Source organism: Phascolarctos cinereus, unplaced genomic scaffold (assembly GCF_003287225.1).
Source record: "Phascolarctos cinereus isolate Bilbo 61053 unplaced genomic scaffold, phaCin_HiC Scaffold_2;HRSCAF=192, whole genome shotgun sequence".
Taxonomy (NCBI): domain Eukaryota; kingdom Metazoa; phylum Chordata; class Mammalia; order Diprotodontia; family Phascolarctidae; genus Phascolarctos; species Phascolarctos cinereus.
Window position 1 is genome coordinate 192,633,142 of NW_027555625.1, and position 24,195 is coordinate 192,657,336.

Genomic DNA, 24,195 nt, shown 5'->3' on the forward strand with positions numbered 1-24,195 from the left:
TTAGGTCTGGATTTCTTTTTAAAAACATTTCAAACACCTCTTTAGTATTGGATGTCTTTTTTTCCCCCCGTTTATCATCAAGCTAAGTTTTGCAGAGTGGGTCACCTTGGGCTAATTTCTGAGCTCCATTGCTCTTTCAAACACATTATTACATTCTCTCCTCCATTTTTAGTGGGTATAGAATAGTCTTGTGTTATTCAAATTTCCTTTCCTTTTTATTTAAAGGTCTCTCTCCTGATTGCTTGCAGAACTTGTTTTTAAATTGAATTGAATTATCCAATATATATTGCTGTGTGGGCCACAAATTCTGCTCTTTTAATTCTTATTTCTCTTTTTTTTCTTTTGCTTTTTAGTGAGGCAATAGGGGTTAAGTGACTTGCCTAGGTTCATACAGCTAGTAAGTGTTAAGTGTCTGAGGCTGGATTTGAACTCAGGTCCTCCTGACTCCAGGGCCAGAGCTCTATTCACTGTGCCATCTAGCTGCCCCTTCTTATTTTTCTTTTAAACCACTAAGGAATAGTGTGTTGTGGTTCCTTGTTCTCTTCACATTCTGCAGGGTCCTCTGTCTCATCAAGTGTTGTATTGTTTTCCTTTGTTTTGCAGTATTTATAGATGCCTGAATTCATTTATTAGATCTGGAGGACAGATTGGTTGTTGTTGTTAGTATTTTCTCTGTTGACTTATCTATTTACATTCAAGATTTTTGAGTTTTCTTCTTCCTGAGGGCTTTGATAATTTTAGTATTTTTTCCCCTTTTTCCCTCCTATTATTCACTTTCTGACTCCCTGCCCTCTGATGGTGGTTTCCCTGGGGACTGCTCTCAAAGCATCTCATCCTCTTCCCAAGCTGGGTTTGATCTCTTTTATTTTTCTGCAACTAATCACAGATTTGTGGTTTATTTGTTTGTTTTCCAGGTCACTCTTGAATACTGAGAACTTCTCACTGGCTTTGGATAAAGCGTTTCTGATAACCTCATGCAAGTGATATTTCTAATACCTCAATACAAGTGTTGAAGCAAAGCCCCGAGCTTAACAAAGATCACCCAAGCAGTCCCTGGAGGGAGGCATGGGGAGAGGACTTGAGGATATGACTCTGGACTATTCTCTTTTAAAGGCTGTTTCTCAATGCAATAAGCTGATATTGGGCTGCTTCTTGCCACATTATGTTTAATAACCTGAGTTTATCTCAGGACATAGTCCTAAACCATCGATTTTCACTCTCTGAGTGGGAGACCCAGGATTCCAGATCCCAGTTTTGTCAAAGGTCTCTGTCATATTTTTCCTTTCACCTGGAAATCACAAAGATTGATATTCTCTTTCCCAGTTGTTGCTGGATTGCTAGAAACCACAATACAATCAGTCCATCCACTGTTCTTCTTGGGCCTCATCTTTGATGGGCCAAGTTTTAATCACCATTACCTCCAACCTCAAACTCAGCAAAGTGTTCCTTTGCTCTTTTATCTGGGGTGCTATGGTATTCTTTAAGAAAGGGCAGCGAGCCTTAGCCTAGGTTGGGCAGGAAACTCTACAATTCTCCTTCAGAGCCTTGGCGCTGAGGTTTTGATATGTCTAGCAGGAGGTAGGAAAGATAGAGAATCTCCTTTTCAACAGCTCTTTCTGGCTCAGGGCTAAGTTCCCTTGGCAAGGGATCTTACCTTAATTTTTGGTGATCATCCAAAACGTTTCCCAAATCTTCTTCTTGGACAGCTAGACTGTAACTAGAAAGGGAACGTTTGCTAAATAATCACCAAACAGTTCTAGGAGTTCAAGATTTCCTGGTCAAAACAACAACAACAACAGCAACAATCATCACCACCAAACCTTCAAGGGTTTCCCTTAGGTCTAAGTAAATGAATTATCTGGGGGAAAAATTTGGTGAGGCACTCTCTGTGTTGTGGTAAGGTTCTTTGCCTCGGTTGGCCTTTTCATACGCAAATGGGCTTCTGAGTAGCTCCAATCTCCTATAAGGTGGCTTGTAGGAATCTTTCTGTATGAGTTAGTGGTCCTTTCTTCTATTTCAGTTTGATTCCATTGGATGGTATATAAATCTGAATAGAGCACTCAGCTGTGGCCTGAGGAGTACCATCTTCCTGAATGTTCCCTCTTAATGCTACTGAAGATTGCACTAACTTTTTTTTTGGTTGAAGTGTCACATTATTGGCTTGTACTGAGTTTGTAGACTCTCAGGTCTTTTGGACGTAAACTGTAGCTATGCTTCTCTTATCCTGTACTTGTGAAGTTGATTTTTAAAAGGTTTAGGTCAGTGATAGCTGTGGCCTTGACACCTCCTTATGCACATTTGTCTATCCTTCTGGGAGTGCCTGTGCCAGAGGGTTGGGGATCTTAGTAGCCAGGATTATAGGATCCTTACCATGCTTACTAGAGGTACCCCCTAAATGTTTGTGAATTTCTTCCACAGGGGATGCTGGAGAAAAGGGAGAGAAAGGGTCACCAGGCCGGCCTGGGAGAGTTGGTCCTTCAGGAGAAAAAGGTAAAGTCCAGACATTTAGACACCGATACAGGACTAGCACTCGATGCTAAAGGTAGTAGGGAGAGAAGGAAGACAGACAGTGGGAGAAATCAAAGTGGGAAGGGAAAGGGAGGGAATGGAAGATAGGCTGCCACAGACTTGGATAACTGGAGCATATATTGGTATTGTTGTTCAGTCATTTCTGTCATATCTGACTCTTTCCGACCCATTTGGGATTTTCTTGGCAAAGATACTGGAGTGGTTTGTCATTTCTTTCTCCAGCTCACTTTACAGATGAGAACTGAGGCAGACAGGATCAAATAACTTACCCAGGGTCACACAGCTAGTAAGTACCTAAGGACATATTTGAGCTCAGGTCTTCTTGACTCCAGGCCCCAGCACTCTAACCGCTGTGCCACCTAGCTGCCTGGAAGGGGCGTCCCTCATTTTACAGAGGAGGAAATAGAAAGGACAACACTAGTGATAGCAGAACTAGAACCCAAAGCCCTTAACTCCTAAGGGTGCTATGCCACCCTGACCCCTCCAAATCTTTCAAATTTTCCTTCAAGACAGACTTCTTTTATGAAACTGTAATACCTTGGAAGTCAATTAAAACAAATGTAGAAAGAGTAGGTGGCACAGTGTTTAGAGTGCCAGCCCAGGAGTTAGGAGGGCCTGAGTTCAAATCTGGCCTCAGATACTTACTAGCTGTGTGACCCTGGGTAAGTCACTTGACCCTCTTTGCCTCAGTTTCCTCATCTGTAAAATGAGCTGGAGAAGGAAAAGGCAAATCACTCCATATCTTTGTCAAGAAAACACCAAATGCGACCATGAAGAGTCAGACAGGATTGAAATGACTGAACAACAATAAGAAAGACTATACATTTCTAGCTTTTCTGTTCTGCTGAAAGCTTCTTCCACTAAGCTTATTTTACCTACCCTACTCTGCCTCTCTCCCCACTTATCAAGTACTTTTCTATGGGTTAATCTTGACAATCAGATAATGATTTATTTAGGGTTCAGTCTGCTACTTGGCACCTCACTGGTGCTTTGAAAATACAAAGTTATCTTTTTAAAAAAGTACTTCCCCTTATATGGAAATGTAAGGACCTGCACTATGCAAGTGCTTATACCACCCAGCAGTACATGTACAGCACTGTTTATGCAATGCTTCAAAGTTCTGTAATTTCATGGGTGGAGGTATTATCTCTACTGGCCCAGATCATGGTATTTGTTGGAAGATTCGTAAGTTGCTATGGCCAAAAAATTCGTTGCCTGATGGTCAACCCCTCTGAAGATAAACTTCTCTGCATATGTGGGCCTTATAAAGCTCTTGGGGCTAGTGCCCTTATCCACAGTGGAAAAGAAACCAAGGGTTTGCTGGCTCTGGTGCAGGTCTTTCTGCAGGAAGAAGGTACTGTGGGAATGCATATGTGGAATAGGATAATAGCATCATATATCTAAAGCTGGAAGGCACTCCAGAGGCCATATGGTGAACCTCTTCATTTTACAGGTGAATAAACTGAGGACCAGGGAGGTTAAGGGACTCGTCCAAGGTCACATAGCTGCTTTGGTGATGTTGTCTGAGAGCTCCTAAAAAGCCTCTCTACCTGCAGAATCTCACATGTGGAGGGGGCTTCAGAAGATAACTAGTCCAATGAATACCTGGACAGGAATCTGTTTTATAGTATAAGATTTCTAGTAAGTGGTTATCCAGTTTCCACTTGAAGGTAGCATTGTAGAGTGGAAGGCCATTGGCTCTAAAGTCAGAAGAGCTAGGTTCAGACTTTGCCTCTGATAATTAATACCTAGGTAACCTTGGGCCTCAGTTTTCTTAACTATAAATTGAGAGAATTGAAGTTGATGGCCTTTGAGATCCTTTCCTGTTCCAGAGTTTTGATCCTACAACCTTTGTTGAAGGGGAATCTATTACTTCTGGAGAAAGCCCATTTTAACTTTGACAAGCTCTATTTCTTAATATCAAGTCCATATTGCCTCCCTGCAACTTTTAATAATTCATTCATTCATTCATTCATTCATCTTTTTTTTCATTTTTCATTCATGTATTCATTCATTCAGCAACCCTTTATGGAGTACCAGCGTGCAGAGCATTGTTTTAGGCAATGGGGAAGGTAAGAACTTTAGCAAAAACATGGTCCTTACTCCCATGGATCTTGCATTTTACTAGGGAAATAAAAAGCAAACAGATAACTATGATACACTGTAGTGATTGGTCAGTGTATTAATAATGATAATGATAGCTAACATTTATACAGGACTTACTATGTGTCAGGTGGGCAGCTGGGTGGTGCAGTGGATAGAGTGCTGGGCCTGGAGTCAGGAAGACTCACCTTCCTGAGTTCATATCTGGCCTCAGACACTTACTAGTTATGTGACCCCGGGCAAGTCACTTAACTCTGTTTGACTCAGTTTCCTTATCTGTCAATGAGTTGGAGAAGGAAATGGCAAACCACCACAGTATCTTTGCCAGGAAAAACAGGGCCACAAAGGATTGGACATCACTGAAAATGACTGAACAACAACAAAAATGTGTCAGTCACTGTTGTTAAGCACCTTATGCTAATTATTATTTCAACTGAAACTCACAACAACTTTGAGAGGTAGACACTATTATTATCCTCATTTTACAGATGAGGAAACTGAGGCAAACAGCATTTAAGTGATTGCCCAGGGTCACATAGTTAGTAAATGTCTGAGATTATATTTGAATTCAGCCTTCTTGATACCAAGACCAGTTCTCTACCCACTATACCACCTAGCTACCCCAGCACCTCTAGCTGTGGGAAGAACAAAGTGTTATGTGAGATCACTTGGATGGATCAAGGAAAAGTTCTTGGAGAAAGTGGTATTTAATCTGGGCTTTAAAGGATAGGTAGGAAGCCAACAGCAAAGAGGAAGAGGGAGGGCCTAAAAACATGGAAATGGGAGAAGGCTTAGAGTGTTTGTGGAGAGGGGAGGTGGCAGAATAATTCAGTTTTGATTGGAGAGTACAGTATGTAGAGGAAAATAATAAGATGAAGCTAAAAAATTAGGGTGACACCAGATTTTGGAAGGTCACGAGTACAGGCTTTGTACAGAATCTGTTCAGGAGGCAGCAGGGAGATCTTAAAGGTTTTTGGGTAAAGGAATAACAAAAGCAGAAAGATTAATCTGCTAGTGATGTGTAGGAGGAGAAAAGAAAAAAAAAAAGGAAACCAGTAAGGAAGCTATTGCAATAGTCCAGGAAAGACTTAGAGTACTGGCAGGATGAATGCCAAGGAAGGGACAGATACAGAGGGAACTTGCAGGAAGGTACAATTGGATATCTGGAAAGGAGAGGGAGAAGTCATAGATGCTTGTGGTTCAGAGTGTGCATAGCATTACCTAAAATAGGGAAGTCAGCCGATTTTGGGAAGATGGACAGGGAAGATTATAAGTTCAGTTTTGGTGACCATGAGTTTAAAGAACTGGGGACATAGCATATAGAGAAATTCAACAAATCCAACACAAAGATAAGCACTAAGAAAATGCCATTGGATTAAGAGGTGAATGGTAGGTAACCTTTGAGAGCAGTTTCTATTAAATGGTGGTGGGGGAGGGGAAATCCATTTTTAAGGGGCTGAGGAGTAAGTAGAAGATAACAAAGCAAGAATAGAAAGAGTAGAGACCATTTTCTAGGAGTTTGGCAGGGAAAGGAAGAAAAGGATGGTAGTTTGAGGTTTTTTATTTGTTTATTTTCAGGTTAGGGAAAACCAGAACACATTTGTGGCTGAAAATAAAGGAGTCAGTGGAAAAAGAGAGACTGATGATTCAAGAGAGGTGGAAATAATTGATAGAGCAAGGTCCTAGGGGAAGAAATTAGATTGGTAGTCCAGGTAGAAAGTTCAGGCTTGGTGAAGAGGAGAGGGACACGTCTTCAAAGATAGGAGTAAAAGGGAAGAAAGATGATAAAGAAAATATTGTGAGGCAGATGGTAGGGAAGCAGCCACTTTGACTGGAATTTAGAGTCTATGAAAAGCACTAGAAAGGTGACAGTAATAAGCTAATATTTATAGAGACCCTTTTAAAGTTTACAAAACACAACATTGTTTTATTTGATCCTCACAACAATTCTGTGAGGTAGGTGCTATTAACACCTCTATTTTTACAGAGGAGGAAATTGAGTCTGAAAGAGGTTAAATGACTTGCACAGGGTCACAATCCAATCTGAGGGAAGATTTAAACTCAGGTCACCTTGACTCCAACTCCAATGCTCTGTCTTCAGTGTTAAGCTCTTGGTTAGGCTGTATGAATGTTTTTGAAATGCCTTAAATACCAAGCTAAAGAGTATGTCCTTTATCTTACAGACAGTAGGCAGCCACTAAAGGTTTCTGGGGAGAGGAGAGGCATGGTCTGATTTGTGCTTTAGGAAGATTATTTTAGTAGATTTAACAATAGCTAGCATTTCATGTTATATAGCATTATGTTATTATATACATATATAGCATTATATTATATAGTGTATTATATAGCACTTTAAGTTTTGCAAAGTACTTTACAAATAACATTTCATTTGATCTTCACAACAGCTCTGGGAGGTAGGTGCTACTGTTATCCACATTTTACAGATGAGAAAACTGAGATAGATAGAGGTTAAGTGATTTGCTCAGGGTTACACAGCTAGAAAGTGCTCGAGACTAGATTTGAGCTCAGGTCTTCAGAGCCCCAGTTCTAGCACTTGATCCATTGCGCCACCTAGCTGCCCCTAAGGAGCGTGGATTTAAGCGCCCAGAGGCAGGGAGAACAATTAGAAAGCCATTCTAATTGACCAGGTTAAAGCTGTTTAAAAAAGCCTAAACTGGAGATGGAGGCACCACAAGTGGGGAGGAGAGGGCAGATATGAGCTAGTTTGTGGAGGTGGAATTGACGATGCTTGGCAACTGAGTAGACGTGGAGGGTGAGGTTTCAAGTCCGGTTGAGGGAGGATGCTGGTTGGCATCCGCCAATACAAGGAAATAGAGAGGAGAGGCAGGTGTTAGGCAGGAAGATGAGGAGTTTCATCTTGGACATATTGAGTTAGAGGTGCCGGCAGGACCTCCAGATGGAGATGTCTAGCAGGCAGCTGGAGATGCAGATAATACTTGTCTGATCTTCTTCACAGGTTTTTTTTTTTTAAGAAGATTAAAATAAGATAATAAAGACAGAGATGGAAGCACACTGAAAAGTTAAAAGTACATAAACGTATGAGGTGGTGTTATTATATTTATTATAGAGAACTCACATTGGTGTGCTTTGCCTAATACACAGGTTGTTGGGAGCTATTTCATAGGCTAGCTTTGGGAAGTTATTTTCCTTCTTTTCCAGATGGTTATTGGTTCATTTTCTTAATTTCATTTCATTCAAAGTGGTTACAAAGCTGTGATCATAGAAGAACATAAAGTGAATCATAGACTGTTGGAGCTTAATAGGACTTTGGAGATTATCTAATCTAATTTCCTCATTTTATAAATGGGGAAACTAAGACCCAAGTACATTAAATGACTTTTCCAGGTACATAGCAGAGCCAAAATTTGAACCCTTATTTTCTTAGATGCCAAATCCAGCATGTTTTCTACTATATTATGCTGCAGGTATCAGCTACCAATCACTATTAAATGATCCTGATTTGACCTTCATACTATTGTTTTTGTTTTAGTACTTATATATTGCTTTATTTTAAAATATTTTATTATTTTCCTACTACATGTAAAATTTTTTAATGTTGATTTTTAAAATTTTAAGTTTCAGATTAACACTTTCTCTCCCCATCTGCCCCTCCCACCATTTCCAGTTTTCCCAGCAGTTTTTGTCAAATAGTGGATACTCTCATTCTTGCTCTCTGAGTCATCTTAACTGACTCTGTGCTAACAAGGAATAGCTTTGATAAACAAGAAAACATTTTATAAAGCAATAAGGGGCCATTAAAAATTTCAGGATAAAATAGTGACATGCTCATTAGGAACACTGCTGTTGAGCTTTGAATAACTTTTTAAATGTAGTTATTATTTTGATCTGATACTCTCACTCAAAATGTGAGCTGCTTTGGCTCTGTGCTCCAGGTACATTATAATAATGATGACCAGGGTAAAGTGGGAATAGGGTGTCAGGGTTATCCTGATTGTGAAACAATAGAGCCAGGTTACTGAGTAAACATTTCTTTCCAAGAAGTTTTTATTATCATGGATAATCACAATTATTAATACCTATTATTTTTTAATGCTTTAAGATTTCTAAAATGTTCTTCTCATAACAATCGCATTTGTATTATCCCTATGTCACAGATTATAAAACTGAGGTTCAGAGAAGTTGTGTTATGTCTAAGGTCACATCCTCCCATAGTCTATATGGATTAGAGCAGGGTAATGGATCTTTTGATCTCTGCGCATCCCTTTCATATCTCTAGTTCTATGAACATCTCCTGGTCAAATATGACTAACCTACTGTCATATATGACTCTTCTGGTCACATAGGATCTTAGCATCATTATAAAATAGGGTTAAAAATTCATGTCCTGCCTACATCATAAAGTAGTTTTGAGGGTCCAGTCAGATTATATATGCATGAAAGTCTTTCGTAAGCCAAAGAATGCCAGGCAAATGCAGGAGCGGTATTCCTTATTTCCCCACCCAACCTTGTTCAGATAATTGTTTCAGATAATGTTTCACATAATTTGGATAATTTAGTGAGAAGGCTAAATCAATTTCTGATCTGGGGACTGAGAAAAATAGAAATGACTGGGATGAATTTTTATCCTCTTGTTTATCCCTCTGCACCACAGACAAGATTGGTTCATCGAGACTTTCCTTTGGTCAGTCAGTCAATAACAAGCATTTATTAAGCCCTTTCTGTGTTCCAGGCATTGTGCTAAGGGCTGAGGATATAAAGAAAGGATGATACAGATAGCTATGGCTGTCTCCCTTGCTTTACTTAGCCATGGTGCTGACTAAACTTGTTACCTACTACTTAGCAACTCTGCCTCGCCCTCTTCTGCTGGCCAAGGTGCTGAAAAAAATGGTGAGTTAGTGGCCTAACAAAACCAGGTGTCAATTTGGATCTTGGTCTCTTTTTCCACCAGCGTACATAAAGTTCCTCCATGTCAGGTTGTACTATGACATTGTCCTAAGCATCACTGTAGTTTCACCTTTCCTGTCAACCGAGATTTTCAATGATTCTATCTGCTGATTGTTGAGGAAATGAATAGTCTGCAGCAGAGCAGCCCCACAAGTACAAAAGGGAGTTGCTCCTTCCTCCCCCACCCCCTTCCATCACTCATTTCTAAAGTATCATTTGCAGCTGGAGACTAAGTCCTGTCTCCTGAGTGAAGGATGCAAACTCATAGGAAATGACTGTGAATTACTGTGAGTGCTGCTTTTCCAGGTTTCTAAGCTCCTGTATTTTCAGCAAAACCCCTGCTGTGCCCTCCACTTCATTTATGAAAGGGTAGCCAGCTGCATCACCTTATTTCCTTCTCATAGCAAAACACCTGAGAGAGAATTTCAGAAAGAAAAAAAAAAGGAAACAAAACAAAACACTTCCTGTCTGCTTTGTCCTTTCTTTGTGTCTATCAGTGTTGTTTTTGGAGCGAGGAAAGATGGACAACACTCCAGTCCTACTTCCTAGGAGCAAAGCACCTGCTGAGTTCCAGGCCTTGCAGTTGAGCTGAATTTAATTCTCTTCTGATTTGCAACAACACATCTCTAGACAGATGGAGGTTTTTCTATGGCATAAATCCAGTCCTTCACTAAACCCTTTTGTGTAGAGGTGACCCTGGGTTCTTGAAGACTGTGCCAGCAAAACTCAATCTCTAGAAAGTCTTGCCAAGTTGGAAAGGCTTCAGGTGCGGACTTGTTGACAGGTCACGTCAGTGGTCTGAGGACTAGCCTACCTAAATAAGAGAGGATCATTACCAGATTGGCTACAAAATTATGAATTTTTTTTTGTCTGAGGAAACTCTTGAAGGCTGTCTACCAAGTTAACAGAGGAGTTATCTATGTCAGAGGTGGCAGTAATATTGAAGTAAGTTTAAATTTCCCATGGGATCATGAAATCGTATTACTTCCTGTATTTTCCCCACCCCAAAACAAAGGAACCCTGGCCCTGAGAAAAGGTACATTTGGTTAGAAGTTATCACTATGAAACAAAAGAAGTTAAATCTGATTCCCTTCGTGTAGTCAACAAGTATTTATTAGGTGCTTGATATGTGCCAGCATTATATAACTGGGTAGGGGGATGATTTGGGGGGAGGACCAGAATTTTAGAGGTACTGACGGTCTTGCAGTTCTTCTAAAGTAAAGAAACAACAGAACCAAGCACCTAGTTCACAACAATTTGGGGAAGGGGAGGGTCGGGGCAGGGAACCAAATCTGTGGATAAATCTGATAGGAAAATCTCAGTGGGAGAGTTCCCTCCACTTATGCATATCCTAACTACTCTGCAACTCCAGTTCTTAAAGAGTTGCCTGGGGGCACTGAGAGATTAACAGTCAAGTCCAGTCTGAATACAAAACGAGACTTAAACTGAGGCCTTACTTAGCCTCTATGTTGAGACTGCCTCTCAGGTAAGCAAGAATGATTACTCAAAATAGGAAGCTACTACAAGGATCTAAGACATCTCCAAAGGCCTCATGATGGAAAATGCTGTCCACATCCAGAGAAAGAACTATGGAGTTTGAATGCGGATCGAAGCATACTATTTGCTATTTTTTTCTTCTGTTGTGTTTTGTTTCCTCTTTCTGGTGGTTCCTCCTATTAGTTCTAATTCTTGCTTACAATATCACTAATGTGAAAATATGTTTAATAGGAATGTATGTGTATAGCCTATATCAGATTGCATGCCATCTTGGGGAGGGAGGGAGGTAGGGAGAGGTAGAAAAATTAAAAACTCAAAAGCTTATGGAAATGATTTTTGATAATTCAAAATAAATTAATTAAAGTAAAAAAATAAAAAAAGATGAGTGGTAACAGAAAAATTGTGAAAAGAAAAAAAGTAGGAAGCTACTAGATATCATTCTGGGGTGGGCTTCTTCCCCCTTCCCCTTCCCCCACCACTCTTCGGTGAATTCTTCTGAAGCATCACTCTGTTGTGCAGGGGTTCATCTTCCTGAACGGTGAAGTTCTTTCCTGCCTAATAGAAGGACTTTGACATAGTTTGTGGTACTTATAGTGGAACAAAATTACCTAGACACAATTTTGCCCTCATTTCAAGCAAGCAAACATTTTCTTAGGCATTTGGGGCAGATCAAAAATGGCACTGCATTTTTTTGTTTTATAAAAGAGGTACCCAATCTAAGATCATATTAGGAGATTCTATCACGTTGAACAAATCTTTCAAGCCACAGATCAGAAGAGGAAAGGAACTTTTATGGAAACAAGGAGGAGAAGGAATCTTTGTAATTCTTATTTGCCTTTAAGAGTGAAATCTGTAGCTGGGATGAGGGCAATATCATGTTAACAACCTAATGTGGAGGAACTTGAGGCACTGTGGGGTGGAAAAAGTCCTATAGTCAGCACTGGGATCCTTGAGTTTCCCTCATTGAATCTACTTTGTTTGTCCTCATCTTTTTTGGACTTCAGCCACCTTCCATCTTTGTCTTAATCTTTCTTTACTAAACTAGCTAAGAGTTTTCCTGTTTTTGGTCTTTTGGCAGTATTGCTTTTTCATCCAAAGCTCCAAGTGACCTCACTTTCAGAACCAAATTTAGAGGCCTCTAAATCCTGGTGATCTCTCTCTCAAGTCTTCTTTACTTCCTATCTCCCAAGAATTAACCTTTCCTCTTTCCAGTTCTGAGGCAAAAGTAATTATAGTTTATGGAATGTTTCTCCCTCCCTCCCACTCCTTTCCCTTAAGGTTGCTTCCAGCACTTAAAATTATTTTAGGAGTGGTCCATCTTTATTGTTTTATAGAGGAGGAAACTTTGGGCTGGAGCCTAGAAACAACTTGCCTAAGACCATGCAGTTAGTTAATAGCAGAGATTGGTAATTGTTTTTTTCCAGGACAGAAGCCTTTTTAGGACAGGCTCTTTATCAGACTCCAAGTGTTAGAGATGTCCTCTTTCATAAGCTCTAGATCTAGATCTAGAAGGACCTTAGAGGTAATGTCCAACTCCCTTCACTTTACAGATAAGAAAATGTAGGCCCAGAGAGGTTAAATAATTTACACCAGGTCACACATATAGGTCCTCTGACTCTAAAGCCAGTACAACAAATTTTTGTTCAATCTAATTCTAAAGAGCAATCTATTCTTTTGAATATACCGAGTTCTGGGAAGCAATTATTATAGCTGCTATTAAAAAATGAAAAAAAAATAATCTCTATCTTCTTATTGCTTAAGTTGGATAGGACCAACTCTATATCATTCATTTGGAACTTAAACATATAATACCATGAATTGTTAGTAAGGGCAATATGGAGGAAGGCAGTTGAAAAAACACTGGAATCGGAGTCAGAAGACCTGAGTTCAAAATCTTGTTGTATTACTTGCTACCTATGTGACCTTGTCCCTCTTTGGGCCTCATTTTTTCCTTCTTTAAAATAAAGGTATGGGATTAAGTGGTCTAATATCTCTTTAGCTCTAAATCTTATGACTGTAAGTATTTAGACCATGTGAATATTAGATTGGAAAATTAAAAATTTGGAGCTGGAAGGGACCTTAAAATTTCTTTAGTCCAACCTCATCATTTCACAAATGAAGACCTGAGATTCAGGGAGATTAAAGGATGCCCAGGATCACACATAAGTGTCAGAGATAGGATTTGAAATGCAGGTCATGTTGGCTCCATGTCCAGAACTTTATCAGTAAACTGAGTTGCCTTCAAATACGTGATTCAGATAGAAGGAATCATGTTGTATTGGAAAAAAAGTCTCAAAGTCATGAACATTCAGGTCCAAGCTTTATTTCTACTACTTAGCAATATGACTTTAGGCAATTCACGGCTCCCTTCTGTACCTGTTTCTCCATTTGAATTTAATCTTTTGTGTGCAAAGTGTGATTTTTGGAGGACTGAGTGTTGACTTTGTAGTGTAAGCAGCCCAAATTTGGCTTGTAGGAGGCCTTCCTTAAACCTGTAGCATGACACTGTGTCATGGTATGGGTTATCCAGAAAGGGAGTAGAGTCAGTCCACTAGGGTGGCTAGCTACAAGGGGGTCATGAGAGTCTCTGGAGTATGTATAAGAAAGCATCTCACATGTCTATGTGGTCCCAAGTAGTAGTGCTGAGAAGTTTAAGACCCACACTGGCCTGGTTCAGAATACCTAGGGAACCCCGGCCCTGGATTCAGGAGGACCTGAGTTCCAATCCTGCCTCAGACATTTAACACTTACTAGCTGTGTGACCCTGGGCAAGTCACTTAACCCCACTGCCTAATCCCCCCGAAAACCCAAAAAGCAAACAAACAAACAGAATATCTAGGGAATTATATTATTCAAAATATTACAGATAGGAAATTTGTGGCTCAAGCTCCCATTCTGCATCTGCTCTCAGTGATTCTCCACATTTACAGAACACAGGGTACTTAACCTAATGTGAATTTTTTTTAAATTCCAAATTTAATGAGCACCAAAAAGATTTTTTTCACATATAATATAAAACAGAAAAAAGAGTACATGTGATCTAAAGTCTCTAGTATACTTTTAATCTTTTTCATGCTTTCATCTTACTTTAAAAATATCTAATAAATTCAGGGTTACTTTCAGAGTTGTCCTGGTTGTCGTGTTTCCTTCTGAACTTCCTTCTTTTCTGTGTATTTAAAAAATGCATCAAGAGCCCCCTTTTCTTCTTGGCAATATTATTGCTAGCTTCCTTCTTCCCACCAAATCCCACTTTCAAAAATACAATCTTAATAACAAATAAACACAAGACAGAAAAACAAACCTACACATTTGCCATGCCCCCAAAGGAATGTTTTATCCTTTACTCAGATTCTATCACCACTCTGTTACAGGATGGGTAGCATGCTTCATCACTGGTCCTTTGGAGTTGTGGTTGGTCAATGCATTAATCAGAGTTCTTAAATCTTTCAGAGTTGTCTTTCCCTATATAACTTTAATGTTGTTTTAATTTGCATTTTTTTAGTTATTTGGAACACTTTTTTATATAAGAGCTTGGATATATTACTTTGTCTATATCTTTTAATTATTTATCTATTGAGAGAATGGCTGTTACATTTATGTATTTGAATCAACTTCTTACATAGTTTGGATAGGAAATGTTTATCAGAGAAACTTGATGCAAATATTTCCCCTAGTTAACTGTTTTCCTTTTAATTTTAGATATATTAGTTTCTATTTGCATATAAACTATGCAATTTTATATAATCAACATTGTCCATTTATCTCCTGTGATGTTCTTTATTCCTTGTCTGATCATCAATACTTCTCCTATTTATAGTTGTAAAAAGTATTATGTTCCTTGCTTCTTTAATTTGCTTATGATATGAAATTCTATATCCAGGTCATGTATCCCACTGAGAGCTTATTGTAACATATAGTATGAGATTTTTGTCTAAACCCAATTCCTGCCAGCTTCTTTCCACCATCCTAGAAGATTTCATCCAACCCTGAGCCCTTACCCCAGTAGCTGTGCTGTTTGGGTTTATTGAACCCTATGTTACTGTGTTTGTTTGCTTTTGCATATTGTTTTTCTAATCTGTTCCACTGATCAACTTTTATATTTTTTAGATACTGCCAAATTGTTTTTGATGACTATTGCTTTGTAGTATAGTTTGAAATCTGGCACTGCTAGGGGAAAGGGAGTATTTTAAAATACCAACCTCTGTTGTTTAATTTGATTCACCCATTTTGGTTTTTCCTTCTGCTGAGTTTCTGGAAAAATCTGAGTCTTGATGAAAGCCTGGAGAAAGATTGTTTCATTTCAATGATGTCCAGTCCCATCATAACTGTTTACACAGCTACCACCAAAACACCAACCCTTCAATCAGTCCCTGAGGAGCAAAACAAAGTCTACTTCTCTAAAAATAGATTCCTTTCTGCACCAAATGAAGTTTTCTCCCACTACTTTGGTATGGGATTGACAGTTCCATCTACATATTCAAATTTGGGCAAACCATAACACATTTGGAAGGTATTTCTTCTTTTCTTCTCCCTAGGGGAATTGATACAAGTACCACAATGATGGCAGACTTGTTTATGACAAATTCACAGATTCTAGAAACACTCTATTTTCTTTGTATTCTCATGAAATCTAGAGGGTGTGGGTTGCATTATTTCCATTTAAAGATAGGGAAATGGAGACAAAGGTTAATCAAATGAATTGTCCAAACATCACACGGTAGAACCATGACATGAGAACCAAGACCTGTCTCCTGGTTCAGGACATTAAGGACTCACAGAATGCTAAATCTGGAAGAACTCTTACCGATAATTCTGCTCAGCCTTCTTATTTTATACACAAGGAAACTGAGGCCCAGAGACTTGCTCATAATCATCTGGCTCAAAAATGGCAGAGATGAAACCAGAACCCTGGCTTCTGAGCTAATAATATATTCTCCCACAAAACTATGCTCAGTCTTTTGTCATCTAATTGTCACATGATATGTGACTCAGAATAAGCTGAATTACAGATATACAGAGGACTTGGTTCAGCATAAGAAACACTGGCTTTACAGTCAGAGGACCCTGCTTAAAATCCTACCTCGGATACTTATGGCTTGTGTGACTGGGTAAGTTACTTGACTTCCCTGGCCCTTGGTTTCCTTACCTGTAAAACAAAGGACTGGGATTAGAAGGCTTCCCAGGCCCTCTCCCACTCGACCTATGATGCTCTGATGCTCATTACTAAAATGGAACTCTGTGTAAATGCCATTATCATATATGGAACTGGCATGCAATAAGAAATCAGCTAAGACCCAAATCTTCACTTTGCTGAGGAGGAAACTGAAACTCGTAGAGGTTAAAGAACTAGCCCAAGGTCTTACAGCTGGCTAGTGACAGAGCTAGCACTCTAGGTCTCCTAGGTCTCAGCCCAGTGATGAGAAGAGATAGGTACTAGCTTAGCATTAGTCAGCTGTAGGTAAACCCAGTAGGAATCACAAAGTTGGCAATAGCAGACAAAAATGCTAAAAGGCTAACTCAGGCCTAGGCTTACTTAAACACAGTGTCTAAAGTGATGAAGATGATAGGCCTTGGTCCTGCCCTGCTGTGTCCTGGTCAGACCACTTCAAGAAGTTTCATGTCCAGTTCTGCAGGCTATTTATTAGGAGAGACAATGACAAGTTGGAAAGTATCCAGAAAAGGGTAATCTGAATGATGATGGCACTATAGACCATGCCAGGTAAAGACTGACTGAAGGAACTAGGGTTGTTTAGTCTAGACAGGAGATTTAGAGGGGATATGATAATCATTTTATTTTATTTTTAAAATTAATAGTTTTTTATTTTTTCCAATTACATGTAAAAACAATTTTTAACATTAATTTTTTGAAAGATTTTGAGTTCCAAATTTTTTCCCTCCCTTCCCTTCCCTTCCCTTCCCTTCCCTCTCCCCAATACATCAAACAATGTGATATAGGTTATACATGCACAATCCTGTAAAACCTATTTCTATATTAGTCATTTTGTGAAAGAAGAAACATAACAAAAAGGAAAAAATCATGAAAAAAAACAGCAAAAAAGGGAAAATAGTATGCTTTGATCTGCATTCAGACTCCATCAGTTCTTTCTCTGGATGATCACATTTTCCCATATGAGTCTTTTGGAATTGTCTTGGAGTTTGTCTGCAGCAGAGGTCTTTGGGCAAAGACTGGATGATTCCTTGTTGGGGCTGTCTTAGAGGGGATTGGTATTGAAGAGGTCTAGGGGTTTTGGGGTGCTGGGACCCCAAGATCACGGTACCGGGCCCTGCTGAATGAATTCAACTCAAATCTTCTTCAGCCAGAGGAAAAGTTTATTAGTGATAAATCACATTGACCAGGTGACGCCCGTAAAGATGAGCGGGCATGAGAGGTTCTCAGCCTTGTGGGCCTGAGATTCTCAGCCCCTGAATGAGGGCCAAGGTGGATCTTAAATACTAAAGTAACTTTGGGTGGCCAGAGAAGGGGGTTGGGAAGAGGGTCTAGGTAAGAATTCTAATTGGGGAGGTCAGAGAGATTGAATAGACAATGGGAATAGATAACGGAGGGAACAGGAAGGCAGAAGTTTGAAAGGCATCTGCACAAAATCAAGGTGGGGCTAGGACTTTCAAAAGGAGATAAAGGAAGTTGATAAGGAACAGTTTGAGACCAGAGAAGACCTTTCTGGGGCCTATAGACAAAAGGGAACCTAAGGCTTTCAAAGGGAGATGAGGGTCTGGGGCCTGTGAGTCAGATTCCTTTTGGGGCAAAGGGCGAAGATCTTGGCTTGGGCCCCGCCCCCATTAGTATCAGTTTGCAGGTTTTGTGCAATATTGTGGGTTTTCTGAGAGACATAGATAACAAGATACGTGACTGCTGTCATTATCATTCTCCTTTAGCAAAGAAGATCAAAGACTAGCTGGTGCTGTGGATAGAGTGCCAGGCTTGGAGTCAGGAAGACTTGAGTTCAAATCCAGCCTCAGATACTTAGTAGATGTGTGACCCTGGGAAAGTCACTCAGTTCCTGTTTGCCTCAGTTTCTTTATATGAAAAGTGAGGATAATAGTAGCACCTATCTCCCAGAGTTGTTGTGAGGATTAAATGAGATAATGATTGGAAAGTGCTTAGCACAGTGCCTGGCATGTAGAAAGCACTATATGAATGTTATTTATCATTATTATTACTGTAATAATATTATTATTATTATAGAGGATCAAGGGCAATTCATAGGATCCCCTGTGAGCTTTCCAAGGCAAGGTATGCCTGAAAAGACCAACATCTGGACAGGGTCCAATTCATAGGACCATAGGATTTAGAACTAGAAGGGACCATAGGTTCCATTTGTCTAGCTTTTTCATTTTACAGATTAGGAGACCAAGACTTATTTCTTGGACTTTGAGATTCCTGAAACTCGTCGTCTTCAATAATTAGTGCCAGCATTAGTTTGTTGGCTATTACTGAGAAGCCATTTCTGGCCACTGTTTATCCCAAAAGACACTAGGTCACAAGAGGAAAAGGCTAGGTATTTATATATTAAGCTATAATCAGTCACAGGCTAAATTCATATGTTTCATTTAAAAAAACAATTCCTTGAAAGGATTTCCTGAGAACTATGGAAATCCCAGATAGAAGGTTCAGACTTCTGATGTTATCCGCAGCAATCCCTTGATAGCTCTGAATTCCAATGCTACCATAGCACAATAATCATAATGATGCATATTTCCATGGTGCTATGGGTTTACAGGGCTCTTTCCCCTACAACATTGGGAAGTAGGCATTATTCAAATGGATCTATGAACTCCTCAACTCAGGAGTTCTCTCCAATGGTATAGATGCTAAAGCATCCATTCCTGTCCATATTTTGTGACTCTTGTCCATGCCCTTCTGAGAGTTCGCCACAAGGGGTCCACCCAACGTGGTGGAGGTCTTTCTTGTTTTGTGTTAATGGGGAATGCGGTGGTATACCTGTCATTTATTGCGCTTTCCATGTGACCAACTCATCTTCTCAATTCCTTAATGTGACTTTGGTTCACATTCTTCTTTGGAGTTCTTTGTTGCTTTAGCTTTCTCACATCCACTGCGTACCTCGCCATTGTCTCCTCTTTGTGTGATACTCATTTTTAGTTTTCTGGAGTCAGAGGTGTTGCATATCTTGTTGCTTTATAGCAGCAACAGTGGTGAAATATTATTATTGAAAAGGTGGGCCTTTGTTTTCCTAGGAGGCTTCAACAAAAGAGCTTTGTAATTTCTCCAAAACAAGCCAGTCCACTCTCCTCCTGATTAACTCTGGGTCCAATTCATTGTCCATCTGTACTGGCTATCTCATATATATGTGCTATTGTACTAGTTCTGTAGGTGTCCATCAGACACGTATTAGCTTTGTGGCCCTAGGCAAATCACTTAAAGCTCTGTTTACCTCAGTTTCTTCAACTGTACAACAGGGATAATCACAGCCCCTCCATTACAAGGTTGTTGTGAGGATCAATGACATAATAATTGTAAAACATTTAGTATAGTGCCTGGCATGTAGTAGGTACCATATAAATGCCTGTTCCCTTTCACTTCCTTTTTTAGTCTTACACTTTACTCAGTTTCAAGTACCCTACAGCCCCTCCCGTTCTTTGTATAAGATGCTCCATCTCCCAGGTTTATACGTTTTCACCAGCTGTCCCCAGTGCCTACAACGCTTTTCCTCTTCATCTCTGTCTTGTGGCTTGCTTCAAGTTTCAGCTACAATCTTACCTTCTGCAAGAAGCCTTTCCCGGTTTCCCTTAATGCTAGTGCTTTCCCTCTTTGATTACCTCTAATTTATATTGTATGTAGCTTGCTTGTACATAGTTGTTTACATGTTGCCTCCTCCATTAAATTGTGCTTAGCATAGTGCCCAGCACCAGAAAGTAAGCACTTAAATGCTTCTCCTCCTCTTCTCTCTTTTCCTCTTCCTCTCTTCCTCCTTCTCCTCTTCCTCCTCTTTCCCCTTTTCTTCCTCTTCTTTCTCTTCCTCTTTTTCCTCTTCCCCCTTTTCCTTTTCTTCCTCTTTCTCTTCTTTCTCTCTCTCTTTTCCTCCCCCACCCCCTTTTTTGGTGAGGCAATCAGGGCTAAGTGACTTGCCCAGGGTCACACAGCTAGTAAGTGTTATGTGTCTGAGGCTGGATTTGAATTCAAGTCCTCCTGACTCCATGGCCGGTGCTCTATTCTCTGCACCACCTAGCTGCTCCTCTCCTCCCCTTTTCTTCCTCCTCCTTTTCCTTAGCAAAACCAGAATTTAAAACTCAGGTGTTCTGACCCCAAGACCAGTAATTCTTCTACTACCACACTGGGAATCTGCTCTCCTTTTATCTCAACTTAATGTAAAAATCATCTCGTTTATATTGCTTTTTAAAAAGGGCTTTCGCAAACATTTTCAGTTGAAGTTCACAATAGCTTTGTGAGGTCATTAGTATGGTCACTGTTATTACTGTTTTACACGTGAAGAAACTGAGGCTCAAGAGGTCAGGTGACTTGCCCAGGGATACACAGCTAATAAACCATGGAACTAGGATATGGAGCAAAGTTACTGCAGGCTCATTGTGTTTGGAACACTTGTTTTTTTGCTGAAAAAACTTGTCCCTGATTTGACAGATTCACCAGTGTGTGGATGGATGTGTTTTCAGACAATTGTGGACAATCACATGCATCTGTTTTCTAGTGGGATTAGACATAATCACAGATATCTGATGCTTAGCAAACAGTTCTCTCTCCCAGTAGTGACTGCCCACAGCAGGGAATGATTATTATTCCAGTTGATGGTGTGCAAAACACATCAAAGATGAAGCCAGGGAGCTTATTTCTACTGGGAAAGGCCAAATTGGGATTTGGGGTTGGATTCAGAAGCAGAGCCAAGTGTTTCTGAAGAGTCTGTTCTCCAGATAGGGTTCCTCAGGAAGGCCACTTGAGGCAAGGCAGCTCTCTACCTTCGACAGGAAGAAGGCTCTCTGTAGAAAGGAGAAAATAGATTCATCTCAGAGCTCCCCACTTATTTTGTGATGACTGCTACTAATGAGTCCAATTTCTATAACCTCTGTTGGTTGACAAACCTGTCTTCCCACAATCGTGCTATCAGGTAGGGAGTACAAATATTGTAGCAGTAATAATTAGTAATAATAATACTAAATGCTAACATTTAGATAGTACTTTAGGGTTTGCAAAAACCCATTATATATGTTATCTTATTTGGTCCTCTCAACATTCCTGTGAGGGAGTATGTGTGCTAATTATTATTATTCCCATTTCACAGATGAGGCTTGAGGAAGGTTAAGTTACTTTCTCAGGGTCACGCAGTTAGTAACTGTTTGAAGTAGGATTTAAGCTTGAGTCTTCCTGGCTCCAAATCCAGTGTTCTATCCCCTATACCAAGATGCCTTTCATTTTCATATTAGTACTCCTATTTTATCAATTAGGAAACTGAGAAGCTCTTTTTAATTTCTTAATAATACCTTTCCTACTTACTTCACAGGGTAGCCGTGACAGTCAAATGGTAGAGATAATATATGTAAAGCACTTTGTAAACCTTGATTTATTGTTGTTCAGTCAGGTTCGACTCTTCATGACTTCATTTGGGGTTTTCTTGGCAAAGATACTGGAGTGGTTTGCCATTTCCTTTTCTGGTTCATTTTAAGATGAGAAAACTGAGGCAAACAGGGTAACATTGCCTGGGGTCACATAACTAGTAAGGATTTGAGGTCAAATTTGAACTCAGGTCTTCCTGACTCCAGACCCAGCACTCTATCCACTGTGCTACCTAGCTGCCCTTGTAAACCTTAAGGCACTGTGGAAATGTTAGCCATGAGTATTATAGGATCATAGATTTAAAGCTAGATGGTCATCTGGTTTAGCTTGCTCATTTCCCAAATAAAGAATATGAGGCTCAGAGAAATGTCCATCACTATTAAGTTTCAGGGGCAAGATCTGAACCCAGGTCTTCCTGGCTCTAAGCCAGTACTCTATCCACTACGGCCTACAGCTTCTCCTTAGTCATTTGCAAGTGATGCCTTCCTACTGCCAGCTGCTCACAGCAACATCATCACATCCTTATCCTTCCACTGACTCCTAAAAATAGATAGTATTGTCCCTCTCAGGCGGGACTGAAGCTCTGGAGGATCTATCTGTGATGACAGAACAGCATCAGAGCGAGGCAGTGTAGTGTAGTGGCTAGAGAACTGGCTTCAGATTCAAAAAGACAGAAGTTCAAATTCCACTTCTGGCATTTACCAGCAAGTCACTGAGCTTCCCAGGAAATTCTGTAAGACTAGAAATTGCAGAGCAGAGCCCTCACTGATAAAGAATCTCACAGCTCTTGTTTTTAAAAAATGGTCTTGGAAATAATTGGTTCAACCAGGCTTGCAGGAACTTTCTAGGGGGAAAAATGCTCTTCGGGCAGAAATGTTCATGTAGTTTTGAAACCAAAGATTCTAGGGAAGAGGATTGAGAACTCCCCTGTTCTTTCTCCTACTTAACAGGTCCTCTTTCTTTTCCCAACTCCACATGGGACAAAGCATCCAAAGAGAGCACATAACATGCCCTCACCACATCTTTCTACAAGGAGATTTGAAAATGCACTAGACACAATTACTTCCATCCTGGTCCTTTAAGTTTTAAACCACTCTGTGGCTCCGACACCCTAGAGTGCAGTGAGCTAATCTAATATCACTATTCTCACATTCCATTACATTAATGAGAAGTGGAGAAAGCCTTACATTTGTCCTCTAGACACACACAAGGAGCTTGAGTAACTCACAGCAGGAATGTAATTCTTATTAATTTTAATGAAGATATCATACAGCCCTTTAAAGTGGAGATGGGGCAAAAAGAGGCACTTGGAAATCAGCTTCCTCAGCAATTTTTAATGAAGATTTATCATGTGCCCATTATAAGCCCCAGAAATCTTGCCACCGAGTTCACAGTGACCTGCCAGGTTCCAAGTTCAGGGGTGTCCCGGGTTTCCAGCACTACAAGAACATAGGGGCGGTTCCCCCTTTCATCTCCATTGCATTTCACATGACAGTGAGTCTAGAAAGTCAGTATGACACGTTTTTAGAAAGACGTATCTGCAAAAGCACTTTTTAAGCCTGGTTCTTTATTCCTCACATAGCACTGGCTGAAAACATGGATTTGATTCTTATTCTAATAAAGGCTGGAGAGCAGCAGGAGACAGTTGGGTGCCTATTTGTTTGTCTCATTATTTCCAAAAAGCAATCCATCCTCCATCAGATTGTTATCTCCTCTTGCCAGTCATTTGAACTCTACCCTATCCAGCCAGAGACCCACTCAATTTGCCACAGGGGCAGAATGAACAGATTCACCATCAGTAGAGAATCCTGTTTAAGTATAAGCCTCCTTTTCTCCCCTACTGAGAATCAAATCTGAGAGATCAGGGCCCTCTACTGCTTGGTCAAAGACTGGAAGGAAGGAAGCTAAACTTGACTTGGCTGAAAACACTCAACCGACAGGACCAGTCACTGAAATCAGCCTGATAGACCATCATGCTTTGTCAGACTGAACCTCTTAATTTGTGGAGAGAATTCATGAACCCATGACAAGGTGGATATAGAAACTTTACCTGATAGATCTGCAAGCTGGTTGTCACGACCCACCTGATCCACCACTCTGCTAAATATGTTAAGATTGCCAATGTCTCCATCCGTATAACAGCCACTTGGGGTCTTTACTGTCAGTAAAGCTTCCTCATCCCATTTACTGCTTGGCTCTAGCAATATCAAGCTTTCCAGGAAATTAAAATGAAGGCATTGTTACCCTCTTTTGGTGGATGAGAATACTGAAACAAAGAGAGGTTAAGTTACTTATCCAGAATCACTTATCCAGGAGTATCTGAGTTGGGGTTTGAATCTAGGTCTTCCAAAATTCAAGTCTAGCACTCCAAGCTGACTGTTGGTGATGTATGGCTTACATCCAGTTATCCATGATCTTCCTTATCCTTGTATCAAAGTCTCCCTTAGAGATTGGTCAGAGGAACAAAAGATAAGACTGAATAATATATGAGGAAGAGCATTAGATTGGGAATCATGAGAGGCATGAGTTCAAATCTCACCTCTGATACTAGCGGTGTGTCCATGGGTCAACAATTTAACTTCTCTGAGCCTCTGAGA

At 40.1% G+C, this 24,195-nt stretch overlaps 1 protein-coding gene across 4 annotated transcripts in view; it reads left to right on the top strand.

The window, feature by feature from the left end:
* Nucleotides 1-24,195, top strand: part of COLEC11 (collectin subfamily member 11) — a 72,265-nt gene that overhangs the window by 17,441 nt on the left and 30,629 nt on the right. For all 4 annotated transcript variants that reach the window (XM_020965862.2, XM_078149750.1, XM_078149751.1 and 1 more), the window contains exon 3: nucleotides 2,419-2,490. In XM_020965862.2, coding sequence (XP_020821521.1) covers nucleotides 2,419-2,490 — 72 coding nt within the window. The remainder of the gene's footprint in view (nucleotides 1-2,418; nucleotides 2,491-24,195) is intronic.